At 40.4% G+C, this 22,465-nt stretch overlaps 1 protein-coding gene across 6 annotated transcripts in view; it reads right to left on the bottom strand.

Annotated features, from left to right (window-relative positions):
- The window catches only part of inpp4b (inositol polyphosphate-4-phosphatase type II B), a 136,814-nt gene that overhangs the window by 11,376 nt on the left and 102,973 nt on the right, over positions 1-22,465 (bottom strand). For all 6 annotated transcript variants that reach the window (XM_061057476.1, XM_061057483.1, XM_061057491.1 and 3 more), the window contains 6 exons: positions 15,597-15,780; positions 8,959-9,291; positions 8,151-8,289; positions 4,250-4,422; positions 3,270-3,393; positions 2,589-2,715 (listed from right to left, as the gene is read on the bottom strand). In XM_061057476.1, coding sequence (XP_060913459.1) covers positions 2,589-2,715; positions 3,270-3,393; positions 4,250-4,422; positions 8,151-8,289; positions 8,959-9,291; positions 15,597-15,780 — 1,080 coding nt within the window. The remainder of the gene's footprint in view (positions 1-2,588; positions 2,716-3,269; positions 3,394-4,249; positions 4,423-8,150; positions 8,290-8,958; positions 9,292-15,596; positions 15,781-22,465) is intronic.

The following is a 22,465-nucleotide window of genomic DNA, read 5'->3' as shown; positions in this document are numbered from 1 at the left end:
TTGTTCAGGAATGTCTTCAGTGTAAAGGTCTGTCTAGTGAAGACGTGTGGGAAGCACAGTAAAGAGATTCTTATCATAGTGGAAACGGCTGCACCTTTATCTGCTTTCAGGACAGAGAAGAAACGGACCACCTATGACAGTTTATTCAGGAATCTTTCATGGAGATACTTCACATGGCTATACTATGGACTCAAACTCTCAGTTCACAACCATTAACCCATTTCAAAGTAAGGCGTTATTGGTTCAATAAGGCATCTGGATACAGTTTGCCTCTAAGGCTGGGATAGGAGTGGATAACTCCTGTAAACACATCCGGAGGGTTTATGGAACACTTTTCCTACTAAGCAACAATATTTTCTGTTTCCTTCCACAATTCTTTACACCCATGACTTTGTAAAAGCAAGGCTGGGGACAGGCATGCCCTGATATCTGCTGATGATAAACATGCATTGGTAAGACAAATCTTAGCATTGGCTGAGGGTAGACAAGTTTATCAAATGTTGTGATGAGGCCTACCTCCAGTTAAGTGCCAAACATTGCACTTCTTGAGTCCCTGAATAGAAACATTTTGTTGTTCCTTTGCACTGAAATGACACTTGTTTTTGCAGAAACACTTCCAGTTGAAAAAGCTTAAACTCAGAGTAGAAAATGACACATTGTCATTTACATTTTTCTCATTGTAAAATCAACATCTCCACCTGTCAGATTTCTGGCTGTTGGATAGAGAGGGTGGTCAAAAAACCCACAATTCAGAAAACAAAGACAAAACATAATGTACTGCAAACAGAGGCTTATCTCCACGGTTATAGACTCACTTACTGGTATGTGAAATCCAATAATTGCTCACAGATTGTCAAACTGGGCAAAACTCAACTTTCGATTGGCCTTCACCAGCTTGGTGGTACTTCTATCTGTGATATCCTGTCTTTCTGAGGATCTCATTTATGTACCCATCAATCTGTGTTACATCATAGAAAAGAAATATACCACAAATAGAATCGACCACATAGGCGCTGCTTGTCAACAGACAAGGCAGGCAACTGCTTGGGGCCCCTGAGGGCTGACAAACTTTAAACCACAGCAGCCACCCAAAATGTGCAAATTTTGAAATGGCAGTATAAACCTTTTCACACATACGGAAATATCCTGAAAAACTCCGGAGGTTCGGCTACCCGGAGGGGCTTTAGGCTGTATGTGAATGCAAACAGCCGAATTTTTCGCGCAGACTTTACCCGGAGTTTCTCCGGTCAGACCCCTAGTATTTTATCCGCAGAAAGTCCGAGTGAGCTGATGTCTGAACTTGGCAGCATATACTCCGGAGATTTCAATTTGAGCCAATCGGACCCGAGTGACCTTTCTATACAGTGACTGCCTAAAGTGTCTGCCCGCGACCACTACGATCTCTGTGTACGTAATTAAACGGCTGCATTATGTTTTCTGTTCCTCAGTATGTTGTTCTCCTCTCTTTTGTGGGTGTTTTCATTCCATTGGATTACACATAGCATTGATATAAAGGCAAATATTGTCATTATAATGTCGTGTAGCGGACTCTGTTGCTTTGGCCGCTACTTCCGCGTTGTTTTTTAACGTCACGTCTTACCTCAGGAAATCCCCCGAACTCCCTCCCCTCTGACAGGGATAGTCCCCCGCTGTGAGGAGCATATGTGAACGGCTAGGTCGGGAGAATCTCTGGAGAAGTCCTCATGTAAATATCTAGATATTATCTGGAGTGCATATGTGAAAATGGTTTATGAAACCTCCCCATTTGACAGCACTCACTCTTATTGCCTTGCTAACGTTGCAAGCATTATTGCTGTGAAAACCAAAGTTTGTCAATGAAAGTCAACAAAGGAAAATGTAGCAGGAAGAAAGAGGGCGCGGAGTAAGCGATGGGACAATGGCAGACATAATGGTGACAAATGCAGGGTGCAGGGCCCACCAAATATGTCTTGCCTCGGGCCCCAACAGACTCTAGAATCGCCACTGAGCGATGATTGACCCTGCAGTTAGCAGCTATTAAAAACAGTATGTGTAGGCGTCAGCATATAAGTCAGTGCAACAAACCAGACCTTTTGCAGGATTCATCAGGTCTTTATTATGAAAAATTGATTTTAATGTGTAAAAAGAACCCAATATCAATGTTTTACAAGCTATTTGTTGAACCTTTACTATTTTTTCCTACAAACATTGGAGACTAAAACACCTAAGTTTTATTAAGAGGTGTGTTGGAAGTCCCTCTGTGCAGCAGGTTCTCTGAAAGGCAGAGTCTATACAAAACAAATGACAAATCACCCCTTCCCCTAAACTTTTAAACTTGATCTCAGGCTGTAGATTTTGAGATAATAAATATAGATAAGAAGCATTTAAGTGTTTTTGTCTTTGTTCTTCAGTTCTTTTTCTTCGACTTGTCTTCAATTTTTTGGGGCTAAAACCTCAGAACGATGACAAAGAAAAACACACACACAGTTATTCACTTCTTGCGACATAATTAGCACAGAATTACTTCGTCATTCTACGGAGCTTTCCAGGACTTGCCATATCCCCTGAGGCTCCTATTAAGAATAAAGAAGAGGGAGATTATGCCTCACCTTCGGCCACACACTGAGGGCTGGAGGTCACTGAGGTCATCTGTTTTAGCCTCTGTAATCTGGAAGGTGACTCTCTGCAGATCTGAGATTCCAACCTCCATGTCCTCCAGCATCCCAATCTCTTCACCTTAAACAATTTGATAAAATAACAACAAGAGAAGCAGTAGTGATTTCACTCTTACTCATCACACAGTTTTGTAGTTATTCATATCCAGGTGTGCTGGATTGGAAAGTTTGAATGACAAGGAATGTGATTAAGAATATGCCTGTATGACTGCAGAGGCTTGTTTATCCGTGGAAACATGGATTATAAAAAATAGAGAATGATTGAGAACTTTGGTCAGGGTGATAAGAAGAACAGGTGCACCAAGAACCTCTCCCTCGTGTTCACTCTGTTTCTTTATTGATGGGATAAACATTCATCCAGGTCACTCTGATACACTCTTACGTGTAACCTTGTGATATAAAAACAGGAGGAGCCTATAATACATCTTTAAATAAGTGCTGCAGTGACTTGCTACGTGCAGCCTCACACTCACTCACTCATATTAGATAGGCTTAAAAAACAAACCAATCTGTTCAATTTTTTTCCTTCCTAAAAAGGTAATTAAAGGGAACAGCTGCATTCAGTGGAGGTTTTGAAGTTGCCATTTGTGATCTGAATCATACAGATTTACTCACTGTAGGTGCTGAGCAGGCTCTCAAACTGGGCTACCAAGCCAACTAGGTGGAGCTGCCTCAGGAAGCCTTTGTCCTGCATTCCTGCATACAGCCTCATGACGAAACCGCATGCCAAAGCTGCCAGCTGGTGAAAAAAATAAATAAAGATAAAATGCACAAATGTTACCCATATCCCGTGTAAGTTGTCTCTGGCACAAACAGCTAAAGCAGCCTGACTGATTATGTAAATGTGGGAAGCCAAGATTATGTCGAGTCTGAAATAACTGATCAGCAATAAAAGGGTGAGGAGGTCAATGTTTGCAGAGTCTGCAGCTGTATCCTCACAGCTGTACTCATGACACATTGTTAGTCGTAGCTCTGATCATAACGATTATAGTCTCTAAAAAAAATTAAAAATAGAAATTTACATGTTGACAAAATCATATTATCTGTACAGTGTTCTGGTTTGTTGCTTGTAGTTAGAGTAGTTTTTTCATGTAATGTTTGAAAGGGATCAGTTGCATATATTAAATGTATGAGTGGAGCAGAAGAGGGGGAACAAACTGGCTACACAACAATCCCATAACGTCAACATTTAAACTATTTAGAAATCTCTTAACAGTTGCCTGCATATACAGTAAACACAGATACAAATCTGGTCATAGATGTCATCTCTTAATTTCGACTGTTCCAGGGTCACGTGCTGCTAGTCAGACTCAAAACAATAACCAGCACACGGAAAAGGAAGTCCTGGCCCTGTAATTAAGATGCCAACTACTTCAAAACCAAGAATAATTAACAAAGAATGTAGGGAGTGTTTCCAGTCCTCTGGAAGATGTCTACTTTACTTTGACATTTGCATCAACAATGTCAACAATGTCCAACCTGTGACTGATTTTTATTCAAACAGAGAGCATGGGCGGTTAAACAAAAGCAAAGGAGAACAATCTTATACTAGTCTAGACTGTTAAAGGGTTTATCTTCTCAGTGGGGCCACCTACCGCCTGACTGAAGACCACGTCTCTCCTCTGCTGGAGGAGGAAGCCCTGTGGGATGCTGCAGGCTGCCTCCTGCAGGAGCACAAAGGTCATGGCCCTCTTTGCCTTGTCCACCACCTCCGTCACACACTCCTTTAACCTGGTCACCAGAGGACGCAGCTGCTCCCTCCAGTCACCTAAAGATGGGATGTTAGGAGTAGGAAATGAAAGTTGCAATGTCGTACTTTCAATTATTTCTCAACACTTGTGCAATCGGCCAGAAACAACACATATCAGTTTGCAAAACAACCATAAAACCATAAAACCATCCAAGTTTCCCAGAAACTGTGGTAGAGTGACACGTAAGAGAAAGTTCAAACAAAACCATTGAAAAAAAAACAAAAAAAAAAACTCACTTACAAAAACAGAAGTAAAAGAACTTCATATCTCATTTACACAGTAGCATGATTAAATTACAGTGCCAGCAAAATATGACAAACAATGGAATTCGATACCACTTCTATATCTCTGGTTAAGCAAAAGTACCATTCTATTTAAAGTACTGTTACCTTTCTAAATAATATATATATATATATATATATATATATATATATATATATATAAAAATATGATATGGCTCATGTCTGAGCATGGGTGAAGTAGAAATAAAGATCAGAGGTTGTTGTGATGCAAATAGATAATGTGAATGAACACTCTCCACCAGTCACATCCAGGGTCTCATCTGTGACAATCAGCTGACTACAAGTATGACTACAATAGCTCCACACTCCTCCAGGAAGTCATATTGTTGTCTGGTGAAGGCACAACATGAACACACATCACCACAATTGTGCAGCCAAAATCCAGATGGTGTGAATTCTTTCAAACGTAATTAGTATGATGATGACGGAAATAAATTATGTTAACAAATAAAGTGTGGCAGCACTTTATGAGACAGCATGAATCAAACACTATTCCAGCGCTGATTAAACACCACATTATGTCCTCAATGATCACATTATATTGTAATTGATGTGACACAATAACGCATAGTCTGTCTGTTAAAAAGAAAAAAAGGCAGGCAACAAGAATTAACGAGCCCCTGTATTCTGATGTCTCATGCTGAAACATGCTACATATGAAGTTATTAGCAACCAGTCTGAGGTGTGTGGCTGCAAGGTGATGCTTACATGTTATCTAAACATGGTGAACAACCATATATAGAGGCACTGTTATGGCACTCTTCATATCAGAGGCCGCAGATTCATCAACATGTGTGTGCTGTCTTCAAGTGTGGAACAGATGTTTGTGCCTCTCCTCCTGCCTGTGCACACACTGCAATGGGCATCAAAATGTCACAAATGACTTTGGATGGCAGGGAAATGCTTAACTGCTGCATGAGCTGAATGTTGCATCACCTCATAAATAAGGCCCCTGCCATAATGTCTTATAGATACAACACGCTGTAATGAAGATCATTAAAACCATCATGAAAGTTCCTCTTTACATCCTTTATGTACCCTCATTCCTGTACAAACAGGATCTAGGAGATAAATGTAATGCAGAGCAAATTTACTTAACAGTATAGTGAAACTTTGTGCTTCATCAGACGGTGACGATGCTGTAAAGTTATGCTAAGGGTGGAGAATCTGTTCATTACACTTGACTTACAATGTCAACAGCTGCTTTGTAATAAAACATGTAGCTTAAGATTTCCACTGGTTATATGCTTAAAAAAAAACCTCTCCGGTGAATGCTGGTATGACCAAATTTGACCCAGATAATTGTCACATGCACATGTAAAAACATCACACACTTAGATTCGGTATGCACAGACTTATTTGAGTATCACACTTAAAAAAAACAGTTAAAAACCGCTTAGAAACAGTTTAAAAGGAAAAGGGATACAGTTATAAAGTGTGATTTAATGGTTTCTTGTTTGTATTTGCTCCATTCAAAACAAGTTTAAGTACAGTCTTCTTTCAATAGGGGGCAGTGTTGGATAAGTTAGCAGCAAAATGAGTTTTTCCCACCATTCACTCTGTTCAACTTCAACATATTCGTGTCTCGAGATAACACTTGTTATGAGTTGACGCTATACAAATAAAAAGTGATTGATTGATTGATTGATTGATTGAACATATTGAGAAGTTCTTGGGTGAACATTGGGATAAGAATGTAGAAAAGCACACACACAAATCAAACAAGCACCACAACCATGACTGTATAGCACATCAGCTTTGCCCTGCCTTGTCAGAGAAGTCTTGTCTTATCTCATTGGCAAATACCGCCTCTGCACAAAGACGTAGGAAACAGAAGTCCAGCTGTCATCTCGTCGCCAGGACACCTGTCTCCAAGCACACAAACCCCCACAACGCCTTGTCATCAAACGCCAGAGCTTTACCAATCTCCGCTAGGAGATAACGCCTCTGTCATTATTCCGTCCATGTTTGTATTTAGACAAGCAGATGACCGCTTGCTCTGAGCCGGAGCGCCGTCTTCACAAAGGTTTCTTAGGGGGGTTGAGCTTATCTATCAGACTGTACAGCGGGCGGATGGCCTCGTTCTCACCTGCAGACGCACGCTGATACACATGCACGCTCCAGCACACGCTCACGCACACGCACACACACACACACACACACACACACGCACACACACACGCACACACACACACACACACACACACACACACACACACACACACACACAGAGCCTCTCCTTGTCGCCTGGTCGGACTAATGCTTCTGCTCCACATGCCAGTTGGCAGTCGAAGCAGACTGGGCACTTGTCTGGACTCAAGCTTGAGGCAGGATTTCATTGGATGTAAGGGGAGACTGGGCAGCTTGCGGTCAGCAGTGAATGGCTCTGAATATCAAATATTGCTTTCATCCACTTCTTTGGCAACACTTTCACTTTCTCTTTTTCTCATGCTTGAACAACAGGGAGCCTCAGAGTTGGACCAAAGTCTCCCCGCACTCTCAACAAAGCCTGTAAATATCCCCAAAACACTGACTGGTCTGTTTATTTCCCTCGCAGTGAAAATATACTTGTTTTACTAATATCATTCTTGGGCCAAAAAAAACATTTTGAAGCTAAAATTATCAGCTGCTTTGTAAATGGGACTGAAGTCTCAGATAGGTAATATGTTGTTAATGATAATCATAGGTAACGTCAAGCCAACTCTGCATCATACAGAGTAACCTATGTTGTCCCTGTATCTGTTAAACTGCAAAAAGACAACAACCTGTATGATAAGAAGATGCTTTTTCATTCAACAGGAATGACTCATAAACTATTTATATTAACTGTCTTTATTTGTTTTCATAGTTTTTGATTTTCACTGACAAATAGGATAAAAACATGTCTTAATCATCACTGACTTCAAGCTGTTTAACACACAGCAGGCTGTGGCAGGCAGATATCACAGTTTTTAATCACTACATACTCTAGGAAGGAAGTTATTACACATTGTGGGACTTATGCTGAAAGCTACAGCAGCACTGTTGAACTTTAGATTATTCTGCAATTTCTGGAGATGAGCCTTACAGAGACGTTTAGATCGCTCTCTGCAAGGAGCAAGGTTTATCTACAGGAGGCGTTTTTCCACAACTAATGGTATTTTTTTTCTCCATAAATAGTATTTGGCTGTAGATGAAATCTTCTCTTACTCAGTTATTGGAAAGGTATTCAGTGAGAGGAGGATGGATGTATGAATGCAGTTATAAGTGATGTATCAGGACAAGGGACTACAGTAATGTTTGTTTCCAAGCTTTTTTGGAGATTTGATCATGTATACACATACCAACCGACTTCAGACAACAACACAGAGAGTAACTAAAACACTTGGCACTGTGCTAGTTTGCAAAAAACACCCTCAGATTTAACAGGTTCATGTTTTTGATTCACAAAAACAGTGATTTACCGGGGTTGTGTGAGGTGATGACATCAGCAAGATGCTGCTCAGGGACTGGCTCCTGCTTGTTGTTGTCTTCGTCCAGGAGTTTATCCACCATGGCAATGACACAGTTGAGACATTTGGCCACGTTTGCCCACTCCCTGTCCTGAAAGAGCAGAAGACACAATCAGCAGTCAGATCAAGCCTCCATGATTACATATCTCTTTCTTTTTCTCTCTGGTTAGATATATACGGAATCAAAATGTCTAACAGACACTGTTAAAGCAACAAAGCTCAAAGCATTCTGTTGTTTCCAGCTTTCTTTAACTTTTCTAATCTCCTGCTGTTAACAAGAGTATTTTGTGTGCAAATGTGTGAGTGTGTGTGAGTGTGTGTGTGTGTGTGCGTGATCACTGTAAATTGCAGTGTGTATTTTGGTCCTGGACGCTTAAAAAATAGGGTTTGTGCATGTTAAAAGGCAGAGGAATATTTTGAGAGATAATTAGGCATTGGTTTGCAGAAACCCTGATAGCTCCTGCTGTCAGTGAGGCAGATGCTGTCCTCACAGACAAACAAACCAACAGTCAGACAAACTTCAATGAAAAGAACAGCATGGCGCGGAATCAAAAAGATGCCATGAAATAATTTGCACTTTGTCATAACTCCTTTTAGAAAACCTCCAATTAAATAGACAAGAGTATTGTTTGGTATGCAGACTTATTTAACATGTTTTTGAGATAGTTTGACATAAAAATAGTGATAGTTTAGTTTCCTCTAACATGAGGATCAGAAGTTAAAGTAATAATATGTCACATCGCTTTGCAATCAAACTCACCCATTCCTCCTCGTCATACTCTTTGTGGTGCGGTATGGAGTCTTGCCTCGCTGGCAAAGTCCCACCTTCTCCTGCAGTCGTGGTTTGTAGTGCTTCCACATTATTGCACACCACGGTGCTCTCAGTGGCCGGCGCGGCTGGACTGTGGCCTGGCAGTCCCTGGACCGGGCTCTGGTTTTGGTCACTGCTCTGCTGGATGTGGCCTTGATGTTGGCCTCCCTGCACCGGAGTCTGCTTCTGGTTCTTGGAAACGTACCCGGGCCGTGCCGCATGCAGCGCTAGCAGAGCACTCTTGACCAATTCATCCTTAAGTGTGTGAACAAATTGCTCTGTCTGAGAGAGTAAAAAAAAAAAAAGAGATGGGGAAAAAGTTATTGAGGGACAGCAAAACAAATGAAAATGAAAGTGCTGAAAAAGCAAAAGAGACAGTGAGAGATTTAGAGGAGGAATTGTCACACTGGCGAGGTGAGTGGGTGGATGAAGGAAACACTTTTGGAAGCAGGTTACTATTTACAGAGGAAGAGAACAAGACACAAGGAAAATAAACACCTTCCTCCACCGTGGAGACGCTGCTTTCCATTACTACAGCACTACTGGTGAGCAACAAAAAAACAGCAGCAAACAACAAACAATTCAATTACTCCTCCTCCAGCCTGTTTCTCCAAGGAGGACACCTCCTTTGATCTCAAACACGCCAGCTACTGTAAGTTGATGACGATCCGGGCACAGAGGAGCCTCACGCTGCTGCTGCCACTGCGTAAAAAAAATGATAAGGGCTCGCCAGAGTAATTGAGTTAGCACTGCAATAAGCAATTTTATTACCACAGAAAAACGCCGTCTGACAAAACTCGGGCCAGGCCTTCCATGAAAAGAAAACATGCAAGGTCATTATGTTCATATACTTGCAGCACAAACACCCTTTTCCTGCTCCTACCCCCTTGATGTGGACTGAATAGTGGGCTTGTTGAGGCTGCCAGAAGTTGAGGAAAAAGCTGAGTCAGCAAAGAAGTAGATAAGTGTGGAAAAGAACCCCAGGCCAATCCAGCCCCGGTGCTACAGATGTTTTATGTGGATGTCAAACGGAAGCAATCCTGAACTATTTTTGGCAGTTGACCCCTTGATGGCCGTAAACCCTCAGGCTTCCCATGCTGTCGCTCGTCTGCAGGAGGAGGAGAGGGCCAGTGCAGAGAAAGGCTGTGATACCTTCATGGCCCAGGCCTACACACCTTATTAGTCCTTTGTGGGTTTGCATTAACACTCACATACTGTTATACATGCATGCATGCCTTAGATCACAGATTACATCCATTTCTGGACAATCCTACATATTATTCTATTCATTTAACTTTAGGAATTCTACTGGAACTTCTGTATGTATTTGGACTTCTTCAATTAAGATAAAGATAAACTTTATTGATCCCCCATGGGGGATTTTTTTTTGTTTCAACAGCTCAAGAAACAGGAATATAATTATCATTAGTGTAGCATTATTGATATGAGGTGGTGGTGCTCTTAAAGAGTCTGATTAAACAGTTTGACTACAGATGGAATGAAAGACCTGAACAAGCCTGAACCAATGTTTTATCTCTTATAAAGGAGCTATTTTGACTTTTGACGCTTCTGATGCCATTACAAGTTCAACATAAGAAGGCAGTACCTGGAACATGCTGGTATAAGAAACATCAAATGTGAAGCAGAGATCTCCTTTTTCTTCTCGTATATATATTCATATATTGGCCCTTTGAGTCGAACTTTATCCACAGGTCTTGACCTCAGATGGGAATCACTTTCAAAAGGTTTTATGACATTGAAGGTTTGCCGTGCACTCTGTTGAAATGAAGCTTTAAAGATTCAACATGAGAGATCTTTTCTCTTATGTTAGGCACTTGCTGCTCTACAGAGGTGATAAAAGTGCACATATTCTTTACTTTACGTTGTGATACTCCTTTAAAAAAGACTCTAATGAAAGTAGAAGTACTGATTCAACTTCTTCAAACAAAGAAAATCAAAGTTTCCTGCTCTTTTCTGTATGGACTTGAGACATCTTTTGATCTCATTATCGTCATGTACGTTGTAACTTGTCTTGATGTTTGGAAGGAGAAATATTAAAATAGCACACACATGCATGGAATGTAAAAGTAAAATGCTGTTGGAGTATACATAGATGAACTCTTTTCTTAACTACAGTGACACAGTATTTGCTCCTATGTTTCTCTGTGGGTGCATGTCTGCTCTTATTCAGTTGTACTTCTCCTGTTACCATGATGTGTATTACTATATATGTGTATGTGCTCTACACCTGGACATTTTTTGTGAGTCTATTTGCATTTTAAAGATTGTTAGCTCTAAATGACATGTTATTATTGTTGTTGTTTTCTCAACTATATTTATTTCCTCCCACTCTCTCTTTCCCCTGCCTGCTCACATCACTATGGTCACACTTATTCTATTAATACAGAACAAAATCTATGTCCTAGAATGTTAAATGTCAAGAAAGGTTTTTAATAATATCTTTCTAATTTGGACTATAACTATTTCCCATAACAGAAAAAAACCTGATTAAATCTGTAACAATGATTTTTCACTTTAATCACATTTCAAGATGTTTCACAACAAGGGGTGCACTGTGGTACACTTCCAACTGATCTCTTTTTATTTAACCTAAGTTTCCAACACTGACTTGACTCTTCTGTTACTTTAGCTACTTTTAGTGTTTCTACTTCCTTTGAGCTTTCCCTGTGAAACCTCCTTTAAGATGGAGAGTGAAAGTTTTATGGTGTTCCTCTTCTCGTACATCCAGTCTGTTTCAGTCATTAAGAAACAACTCACTTCCACATGAGCTTCACTGTTCTTCTCTTTATTTGAAACAAATATAAAAGACTGTTATCCACATGAAATGGCCCTTTTGATGAATGTTTGAGCAGCAGAAGCATGTTACGACTATACTGGAAGTACCACTGCGTTTAATTCATACCCGTTTTAATTGCCTTGCATGGATCCAAATCAGTTCCATTACTGTAAGTCAATGATGTGAGAGCTGAAATCTATGGCTAAGACTACATGTGTAATTGCCTGAGTATGAGCATCTCAGCTGGAACACTAATCTGTGATACACACAATCGCATACAAAGAAGAAAACATTTTAAGATAAAAATGTCCCAATGACTACATTTAAAAAAAAAAAGAAAAAGAAAAAAAGAGCCACGCTTGATTCAGCAACTGAAACACTTAACAGGAACTGGGAATTTAAAATGTTAATTCATATTCAAATTGAACTCCACTTATCTGACCTCAGTGTTAATTTGCAATCTATGAGAGCATGTTTTATTCATCGTTTTCCTGAGATGAGTGAACAAAAGCGTACTGTATTTAAAACAATCTGGGACATATTTGCACTTCTTAACCACCGTGTCATGGAGCTCATATATTTGATCATGGCAGCGCTTTTCAGTAACTTTTTATGCTGATGAACTGACTTTACAAGATTTGTAATATATGCATCCTTACTAAGGAAAGGGGAATTGGCTTTATTACTAAAGAAGCATTAAATTAAATGTTTGTATTACTAAATACTCAGACAGAGGCAGGACTATATCCTATAAGATCAGGATCCACAGCGATCTGCAGAAGACCTTTTAATGACATACTGTTCTGTAGGAGATGTCGTGATAAAAGTTTCGACATCATAGGAGTTCTCCTGTAGACAGAAGGACTAAATCATTTGAAGTTTTGGGGTGCTGTTTATCTAGCAGTTTTGTCACGGAAGCAATAGTCCTCATTGCAGCGGCCATGGCTTCAAATCTGACCTGGTCCCTTGCTGCATGTCATCCCCCCACTCTCTTCTCCCAACATGTCCTGTCTCTCTAGTTGTCTTATCCCCCCAATAAATAGATAAGTAATAATTGCAGTTTTATTTTTCTATCCCGCCTAAATCACAGAATCTTTGCTCACCCACATGGAAAAATAATAACACATAGTGTAGCTCATCCCCTCCTACCTGTTTTAGTGAACTGAACGGCTAAACTCCCTCGAGAGAAAAACTGTTGCTAGTCTTTTTTTCAATATATCTGCTGATAAGATCTCACTTTGGCAGGAGTGTAAGTCAGGCAGAGCCTCTGTAGATAACTGTAAAAAAACAAAAAAAAACAAGTTACCTTTGATATAAAAAATGGTGAAAAGTAAAGGAATCTTTTCACCCTGAACGGTTTAAGCCTGCAGGATGAGCGGGTCTGGGTTGAGTGAAAAATAGAGCTGTTTCACTCAGTGCAACTACTCTTGTGGGATGAAGGGAGGCTGAATGGATAGAGCTGGTCAGAATCCAATAGCACTTGGCTGTGAGGACACTTGCTCACTAGTGCGTATGAGACCTCTATACACCATATAATTGAACACAATCATGCCAAGACGATACACACACAGCTCAAGCCAGGTAACCAATACAGCAGAGATTTGATTTAGTCAAGACACAGCTGAAAGGAGAGAATATGTGTTCCCTTTTTATTTGAATTATTGTCAGATTATAATTATATCATCAACTGAATCAAAGGCATAAATGACAGGGCATTTGGTGAGTCCTGTGCAAATCAGGATGTGCCTGAAAAACACTCATCTGGCCTTAAGTCTGGTGGTTTGTCAGTGAGTTCTTGATAAGAAATAAAAAAAAAAGGTTCTTACATCTTCCTGATTTTCATTGCAGGTGTCTCATGATGTTTCCCAGAATCTCTGAAGGTGTGACTCACTGTCATTATTGGAGAAACTTCAAAGACACTCCAGAGACTCACTCTCAATGCACTCGCCTTTATTTATACTTCTGTAAGAACGATATCAAATATCTGTCTGACCTTAGGTGACAGTATGGAGGCGTTTTCATTTAGTGTGTGTCTTTTCCCCGGTAATTTACAACTCCTGCCAAATGTAGAGTGTAAAGATAGATGATGTTATGTGCTGCAGTCACAATTCTGTCATTTTTACGAACAAATTACCTCATTGGTGACAAAATGCATTTTTCAGATGATAAGGAAAAATGTCAGTTGTTCCACATCTAAAGAAAAAAAAATGTATTCTAGCTTACTTTATTCAACTATCACTTAAACAGTGGAAGAAAGAGGCTACGCTAGAAGCCAGTCAACTTAGCTTTAGTGTGAGTGGAAACCATAGGGAACAGTTTGCCTTGTTATTTTTAAAAGATTACAAAATTGTACTACCTGAACCTCTAAAGTTTAAAAATCCAAATGTTACATTTTCTGTTTTAAATCATAACAAAGACAAAAGTGCTAAAAGGCTGATTGGACATTCATCAGTTTGCCAAAGTCCAGTAAAAAAGGGATTTGGCTTCATATTTACGGCAGTAAATACACAAGATATAAATCAAATATAAATTCTTGAGCATTAGATGTGCTTGCAGGCTGATTTTGATGCATCTGTAGAAAGTCTAACGGCTCCCCAATGCTTCTAGTCCGAGCTAAGCTCACTGCCTGTAGCTATCCAGTAGTCATATAGCTAAGCTTACTCCATTAAGCTAACAAAATCCATGAATACAAATTGAATAAACACATTTCCGAAATTGTCAATGTTCCTGTGAGTGTTCTGAGATTTGTTTAAATGCCTGAAAAAGTTTGTAGATCTATGAGTGTATCTAATCTATACAGATTTGTGCATGTGTTAAAACAAGTGAATTCTATGATAGATGAACTGATGTGAAGAAGGAAGTATTGATAAATAATGTGATGTTGCTCATGACAGGAGGCTTTGGGGGTGTTGTCACCTTTACATCAGCTATCAACACACACCCAAACACACAGTTTCACACCTCCACTGTCTCAAGACCACACACACACATACACACCCAAACAGCTTGAGATTTTAATCAGAGAGCAGCCCTGCTAGTGCTGACCAGGCCAGGGGTTTACTTGCCCACAGTGTGCGTGTCTAATCAAGGATGAGAGGAAGTGGTGACAGAGCGAATGTACCAATTAAGCGGGCTGATTGCGCTCTATTCCACTGTGGCAAAAACAATCTCTCCCACAACAGATTGCAATCTGACAGCACCAGATGTAATTCATTAATTATACTGATAAAAACGCCTCAACTCAGTAAACCTCCACGCTGCTGTTCACTTTTGTTAGTTTGGCGTTTTTATGATGAGTTATGGATTTCTCCTCAGGTTGTGGATGTGGATGTTTTTGTGTGTCGAAGCAACAGCTGGATTGAAATTCAGGTCGAGTATTTATTAATGCCGTAGTTTTGTTTGCGGAGAAAAAAAAGCAGAATATGACTGGGGCTGGTACAAAGTCACTGTTGCAGGATTAATCCTCAGTGGGGGTAATAATTTAGAGTGTCACACTCAGTTTAGGCCAATACATACACCTGAGTAGTCTTCAGATTGCGAAGGGAAAAACAGCCAGAGGTGGAACCCAAGACCAAATAATCGAGTAGTTTTAGGTGAATTTGGGTTTAAATGAAGTCATCGCTACACTTAGATTAGTGTAGATCTAAAATGCTTTTCAGGCTAAAGTATTACCCAACAATGTTTTCTAACAGAATAAAACGGGGGATTTAAGTATTTGGGCCATGGGAAGTAAAAGGGAGAGCTTTGATGTATGTGAGGTTGTCTGGAGGGTTGGGGGGGGGTGTCTCACCTTATCAGACAGGTTCTTGAGTGAGTCCCTCAGTCCAGAAGAAGAGTGCTCCTGTGACGCCTTGAGGAGCTGGTCCGCTAAGCTGCTGATGTGGGGCTGGAGGAGGCTCATGGTGCTGAGGACCTCCTGAGCTTTGGCTGTGTGCTCTGGAGAGTAGTAGATGCACTGGTAGGCAGTGCTGAAGCTGAAGGAAAGGAAAAAGCAACAACACATGAATTAGGGTTATATTGTAGTGTGGATATAGAGTGTATACAGTGTATACAGATTTCTGTACTGAAATCAAGTAATGACAAACAGACAAATCACAGCTTTTTATCGACCTTGAACATTGTTAATAGAGAACTAATATCCTAAGCCCGTTCCGTTTGGTCGTTCTACTTTTGATGTTTTGAACATACACCACAAACGGTGTTTTCCAGGTACTCAGCCTGAACTTGTCAAATTGGACCTGCAGTCCAATGTCAACCCAATTTTCCAGTTATGAATAATTAATCACTCTTTCATTTCTAGGGGAGCTATTTAATCTGGAACAAAAACACCTCTTGTCAGTTCCTAGATTCAGGGCAAATCACTCCAATCAAACATTCTCCTCGGGTGAAGTTCAAGTGACTTTCAATGAGTTTCTGCTGACTTCCTGCCATAAGATGTAGAGTGGAGCGAGGCAGCCATTTGCAACCCTCGCAGCTAGTTTAGAATCAACTCTGCAAGCCTCGATGTAGGCCAGAGCCCAGAGCCGGATCCTATGGCATAGCTCACACAAAGAGAGAGAGAGAGAGAGAGAGAGAGAGAGAGAGAGAGAGAGAGAGAGAGAGAGAGAGAGAGAGAGAGAGACTAAAGGAGGAGCACATTCAGAAGGCTGCATTAATAAAGAATTGTCTGCAGTGCTCGGAATACTTCCCAGTGAGGGAGAAGAAAGTGCTTCTTTAAAGTCACCCCGTGTCAAACAGCACTACCTGATGTATCAATAAGCCTGAGATATCCAAAGGATTTAACAAATTAGGCAAACTGCTGAAGGTACTAGCCACTAACTATATCTTTGACTGCTTAGCTTTAAAACCTTGGCCTTGTCATTACAGCTAATGAGCCCCTTGGAGGACTACCACCCACAAGTTCAAAGCGAATCAAAGGAATCACTAACCGGGAGAGACACACAGACCACCATCATCTGCTTACAAACGTGTGTTATGCCCACTTTTACAACCGTACCTTCAAATGCTAAGACTTCAGCCACAGAGAGGACCTTAATTGAATAATCTCTTGCAACAAAGTTAAGTCTGTAAAACCCCTTTCATCCTCTGAGCCCGCAATCGTCTTTTTACATTATGCATAACTGAAGAAAGAAAAAAATCCTACAGGGCTGCATAAGCAGAGATACACCAGTAAGGAGGCAAAAGAGGAAGTTTTTGCAAGAAGACAATTGCTTCTGCTGGTGAGATTCAATAACAGCCCTGTTGACTCATAAGTACAAATCCAATCCCATTAGGGAGCATATGCAGGCAATAATGAACGCTGGGACCCGCCACCTGATGCTTGAGGATGGAGATGATCCCCTCTAAGGCTAGCTGTGGCGAAGGAACTTTAATTGCCTAAGCAGCATTGCTGTCAGTCCAAACGGGGCTACCAAGGCAGTAGCAGGTACAGAGACATAGCAGCGTGAATGTAAACGAAAACTTTCTTTCCTTATACTGATATATGTACCAGTACAGATACAGAAGGGATACATAGTCTTGAAAATTGACTAGTACTTATAGTAACCTTCTAGTGGGTTAAAATTACACATAATATGAATAGAAAGAGAACAGTGATTGTTTATATTTAGTTAGTTCTGACTCACATATCACTTTCTGTAAGCGGTGCAGGTCGATGTTTGTTATCGTCACATGATAATTCACCTGAAACCGCTTGATTCTATTTTTTTTAAGGGTGGTAGTGGTAATGGCATTAAATCTGTGGCACATCTAGCATAGTAAACTGCTTCCTAAGCAGTATCAGACGCAGATATCTATTCCAGTGTGAGTAGAAAATGCACACAATAATCCAAACAACCCTTCAATAAAGAGGCACTACTTTTCTGAAGTGTATATTTCTTTTGTTGGTGTTAGAAAGACGGTGATTTGACCCCTGAGGTAATGGCTAGGATAAAACTTTGCTGCGTCATTGGAGTGCATGACATTAATAAATAAATCCCAGAGAAAAAGTCTACTGTCAGCAGGACTTAGCCTCAAGCTGACTCACAGCACCTGCACTCACAAAAGGCCTCTAAGTCCTTTATATTTGATTAAAGGAGCGCCCTGAAGAACTTTTTATTTACTTCTTTGTTTGATGACGGATCTATTTCATGTTGATTCATGCTTGAACTTCTTTCATGTAAACACTTGTTTTTATGCAATTACCGTTTGATCACATAGTTTGAGCGATTAATATCGATAGTGTTCTATTGCTTTAGCACTCACTATCTGTAAAGATCATGAAGGAAGTTCAAAGTTCCTTTTAGAGAAACATTTACTGTTCCTGCTCAGACTGTAAATTGGCTGGTTTCTGATAACATCAGTCAAAGTGATACAGGGAATTTAAACACCAGGGGTTATCTTCATCGTCCGCAGTATAATCGTGTCCTTGATATTTGTAATATGAAAGTTAGCCATTAGCCCAGCAAATGCATAAACCTTTGCATGCTTTTAATGAATATTTATGTGTATGACTTCAGTCCTGAGAGACTCGTTAAGATTACATTTCCATACATGCTACAGAGTTTTTCAACTTCACTCATTTGCATGTTTTTCCACTTAAAGGACAAACTAGTGACTAACAAACCAGCCAATTAAATGGCTCAACCATTGTGATGCACCGAGGCCGCTATATGAAATAAAGATAGATCAAGCACTTGCATGTTTGAAAATAGTTGTGCAGACTTTTATGAATAGAAAACTCTAAGTTGCCTTCAAATTATTGTTGTGATATAATTTGGGATTATTACATTATTTGTAATTTAAATGAAGTCGAGGTGGTGACACAGTTGATCAAAGAGGCTCATTTGTGCGTGCAACATTACACAGTACACATACATTATGTATTTGGACCCATTAACCCATTATCTCAATAATTCACAGACACATGCCTGCTTCAAGTCAACAATGCATTGTTCTTTGAGCAAACCTGTTTTCGGGGTAAGTATTTGTTTTTTTTAATCAGCAAATCTACACAGAAGAGCTGGACAGTTCTCTACAATGAGATCAAAAGATGGCAGGTTTGTTATCAATCTGTTGTATTGGATGTACGCCATTAACAATGCAGTGCAGTACGCACATGAGAGTTTCCCCCCTGAAAATGAATACCTAGAGGACTTTCCTGTGGCCTGAATGAATAGTGGTGCAATGATGCTAAATCTGATGTTTTGGATCAGATTATGGATTTTTGTCATTTTTTGGATTGGCAAAAAACAACAACTTATAATATAACTCTTTTACTCCTCAGCTAGCCATGACTGAAACGGTGTATTTTTTACAGCACTGCAAATCAAAATACTTTAACTTCATTAATCTTAATGTATCACATCCTCAGTTTTCTTCACTATGTACACAGTGCTACCAAATAATAAGGACAGAAACAGTTGGATAAACTTGAACTCTCTTTTTTATTCATAAAGTGATTTTAAATGTGAGTTCATCATTTCAATGACAGCATGTGTTTCCCCCCATCAGGGAATCAACTTATACAAACAACAATAGAAATCCTCCTGTAATTAAAATGTTTCTTTCAATCTACCAAAACAAGTTTTTTTTTTCTTTGGGAGCGGTGGCTGCACCTGCAACGTTTGTTGTCTGAGTCAGACAGAACATCAAACAGGGAACATGGGTTTAGGGAATATATCTCCAGTTTTTGGACTGAACACAGTTTAGAACTACAGAAGACTGTAACATTACTAACATTAGGTTACTGATTGATATTCTACGCAGCCAGGGGCTCATACCTTCATGATGAATATAGACATGGTGTATGAAAAGGAGGAAAGTCATAGCAGTGTTCAGAACAAATTATCCATACAGAGATGTAGCTGCAGTACATTTATTTTATAAGTTCACTGATTTCTATAGATCTGTGGATCATGCGGCCCAAACCATGGGGGTGATCAGAACGGATGACAGATCAACTGTGATCTGTTAGACCACTAGTGATGAACAACATGATTTTTATTTAAAAACGTATGGCTTACATATAGTTTTGTTAAGGTAATATGAAGTTTGCATGGGCGGAATAGAAAGCAGCTTTCTTCCCATTTTCTCAACAGTGACAAAATGAATGCATGCAAGCTCAGTAAATGCAACAATATCCAGTTCCAGTTAGAATTGATTTATATTAAAGGAAACAATAAAGCCTGCAGGATATGTTCAAAAACAAGTAATCAACTCATCCAGCTTTGGATGCACATTTAACTTGGACTAAGTTTTAAAATGCAACACCCCCCTTCCTTTTAGATATTAGCTTAGGTAAAGCTCCTCCAGACTCCATAAGATGACGTCAGCATGTCATTGTGGGAGGCAATGCTTTTAAAAGGAATTGCTGTCAGACCCCAACACACTCACTGATAATGTATGATAATGGATTCCTCTTAATCCCACCTCATTTCCATGCACGCCCTGGGTGCGCCACGCGCCTCCAGCCATGAAAATACCGAAGGTGTGCTGCCACTACACCTCAGCACAACATGCACACTGTACTTGACTGCGTTTTTAATAACACTCTTGCCTGGGACTTCTTATAATGCAAATGCCACACAGACAAGAAACATGTTTTAGCATGTGGATGTCTATCAAACATGCTCAAACATTTGTAGTGTAACGCTCCTTCATGTAAACTTGGGTCTAGGAGGAGACTCCAGTCTGCTAATATGTTACTAAAACCAGCAGTATGTCAGGGATGAACTTTCTTCTTGGTTTTCCTAAATGATCAATGGGAAATTGGTTATAACAGTAATGAGAGGGAGAAAACCGCTGGGCCCAGAGGCCTAATTAAGCCAGCATCTCCAGCCGTGGCTAATTAATAGTGGAGGGGAAATTAATGAAGAGCTTGTGGCCTGCTGCTGACAGCCAGCAGGAGTAGAATGCAGCTACGTCAGCACAGAGCCCTGCAGCACTCCAGGTGACTGGCAAAGCCTCCTTCGTCATTTAGACAGCACACTCTAATCACAACTCTTTCACCAGGCCACTGCCACACCGCTACAATAGAACAAATATAGATAGGATACAGCCTGGAGGATCTGATTCTTTTAACTACCTAACTCCATCTGTTGTTGAATCCTCTGCTAGACACTGATCTCACGACAGTTTTCAGAATACCAGCCAAAGTCTTCCCTCCACGATTCAGACACAAGCTAGAGACCCTGAGCTGTGACCAGATCCACTGCCAGCATCCCTCTCCATCTCCCTCAGAATGTGGAGCAGGCCGACTTCAGAGCAGGCGAAGAGCTAACAAGCTGCTGTCTATCAGCATGCAATCCCAGCCACTGCCAATGTCCTGTCTCAGAACACGCAGGCCCCCTGTGAGAGAGTTATTTTGTTTGGACAACATGCTGCTAGTCACATTTAATCTGAACATCGTCCCCAAGAGACTCTATTAAGTATGTGTGATGTAGTCTCAACCACTCTTTGTGTCGCAGGAATGTGTCACTTTGCTGTCCTGCTTGACCACAGGCCTGTCGCCATGACCAGACTACCTGCGACACAGTTTGGGAGGACAGATCTCCCAGACCCAAGTCATAAACCACGCTGTGCTGCATATATCCCATATGAATAAATACACAACATCAGCCTATAGGTAGAAGAGAATTCGCATTCATCAAGGTTCCATTGAATCGGTCTCCAAAAAGTGTGCTGCACCGTTATGCAGATGAACTGAATAATTCAAAAGAAGTTGTTAATGAATGATTAGACCACCTCAGCACATCCACAGCTCTGTCTATAGGGTTCAATTAAAAACAGATAAAAATCCAGTGACTTTTAAAACAGCCATTTAAGTGGGACTGCATGCATTAATGAAAGATAAATGCTCTTGCCCTGTGTGTGCATCTGCAGAGTTTCTGGAGGAATACTAAGTGTAGATATTGATTAAACTCTTGCCTGACCCATCCTGAGAGACAAACTACATTGCATACCCTGGTCATTGCCAAGTTTGGCCAGTGCAGGTTTTTAATGGATTTGGAAAGAACCCCCCCCCCCTCTTCTCTTCTAGTGTCTGGGGAACAAAGACAGATCGCTCTTTTATTGCTATCCTGGTAACACCTCTAAGCTCAAGTTTTCCTCTTTTTTTTTTAGCCCTTCTCAAGCCTTTTCCATGTGGTCTTTGATGAATTAATATCACATTGAATAGCCAAAGCTCACATCTCGACGATTGTTCCCTTTTTAATCAAATGTGATAACAAAAGGCTGCTTGTGAAAGGCCAGAAGACATACTGGGAGAGGTATAATGAGTCAGTGTGTGTGCACGAACACATGTATCTGTCCCCACTTAACTAGGCTGACTTTAAATGCAATTAAGGGACTCTCATTTAGACTTGGGCACACATCTCATTGAGGTCCTTTGGGCTAAATATTTGGACAGACATTTAGTGCTTGCATAATAAAAACAAATTAAAGCATGAAATAATGAATGCTCCTCATGTAAAGTTGCCACGCACCTTCATTAAAACAGAGACTGCGAGTCGGAGAAAAAAAAACCACAGAGAAATGGACTTTATTCCTATTTCTGTGGATGACTGACAAATGACTGCACATCAGGTCAAACATGGATAAGGCTCGGCGCAGGCTGCAGTCAGTTAGCCAGGCGGAAAATTGGAAAATTTAAGCTACAGTGAGTCATTAGCTAAGTCAAAT

This window comes from Labrus mixtus, chromosome 2 (genome assembly GCF_963584025.1).
Source record: "Labrus mixtus chromosome 2, fLabMix1.1, whole genome shotgun sequence".
NCBI classification, from domain to species: Eukaryota; Metazoa; Chordata; class Actinopteri; order Labriformes; family Labridae; genus Labrus; species Labrus mixtus.
Note: the sequence above shows the minus strand (reverse complement) of the source record. Positions and strands in the feature narration are given on the sequence as shown.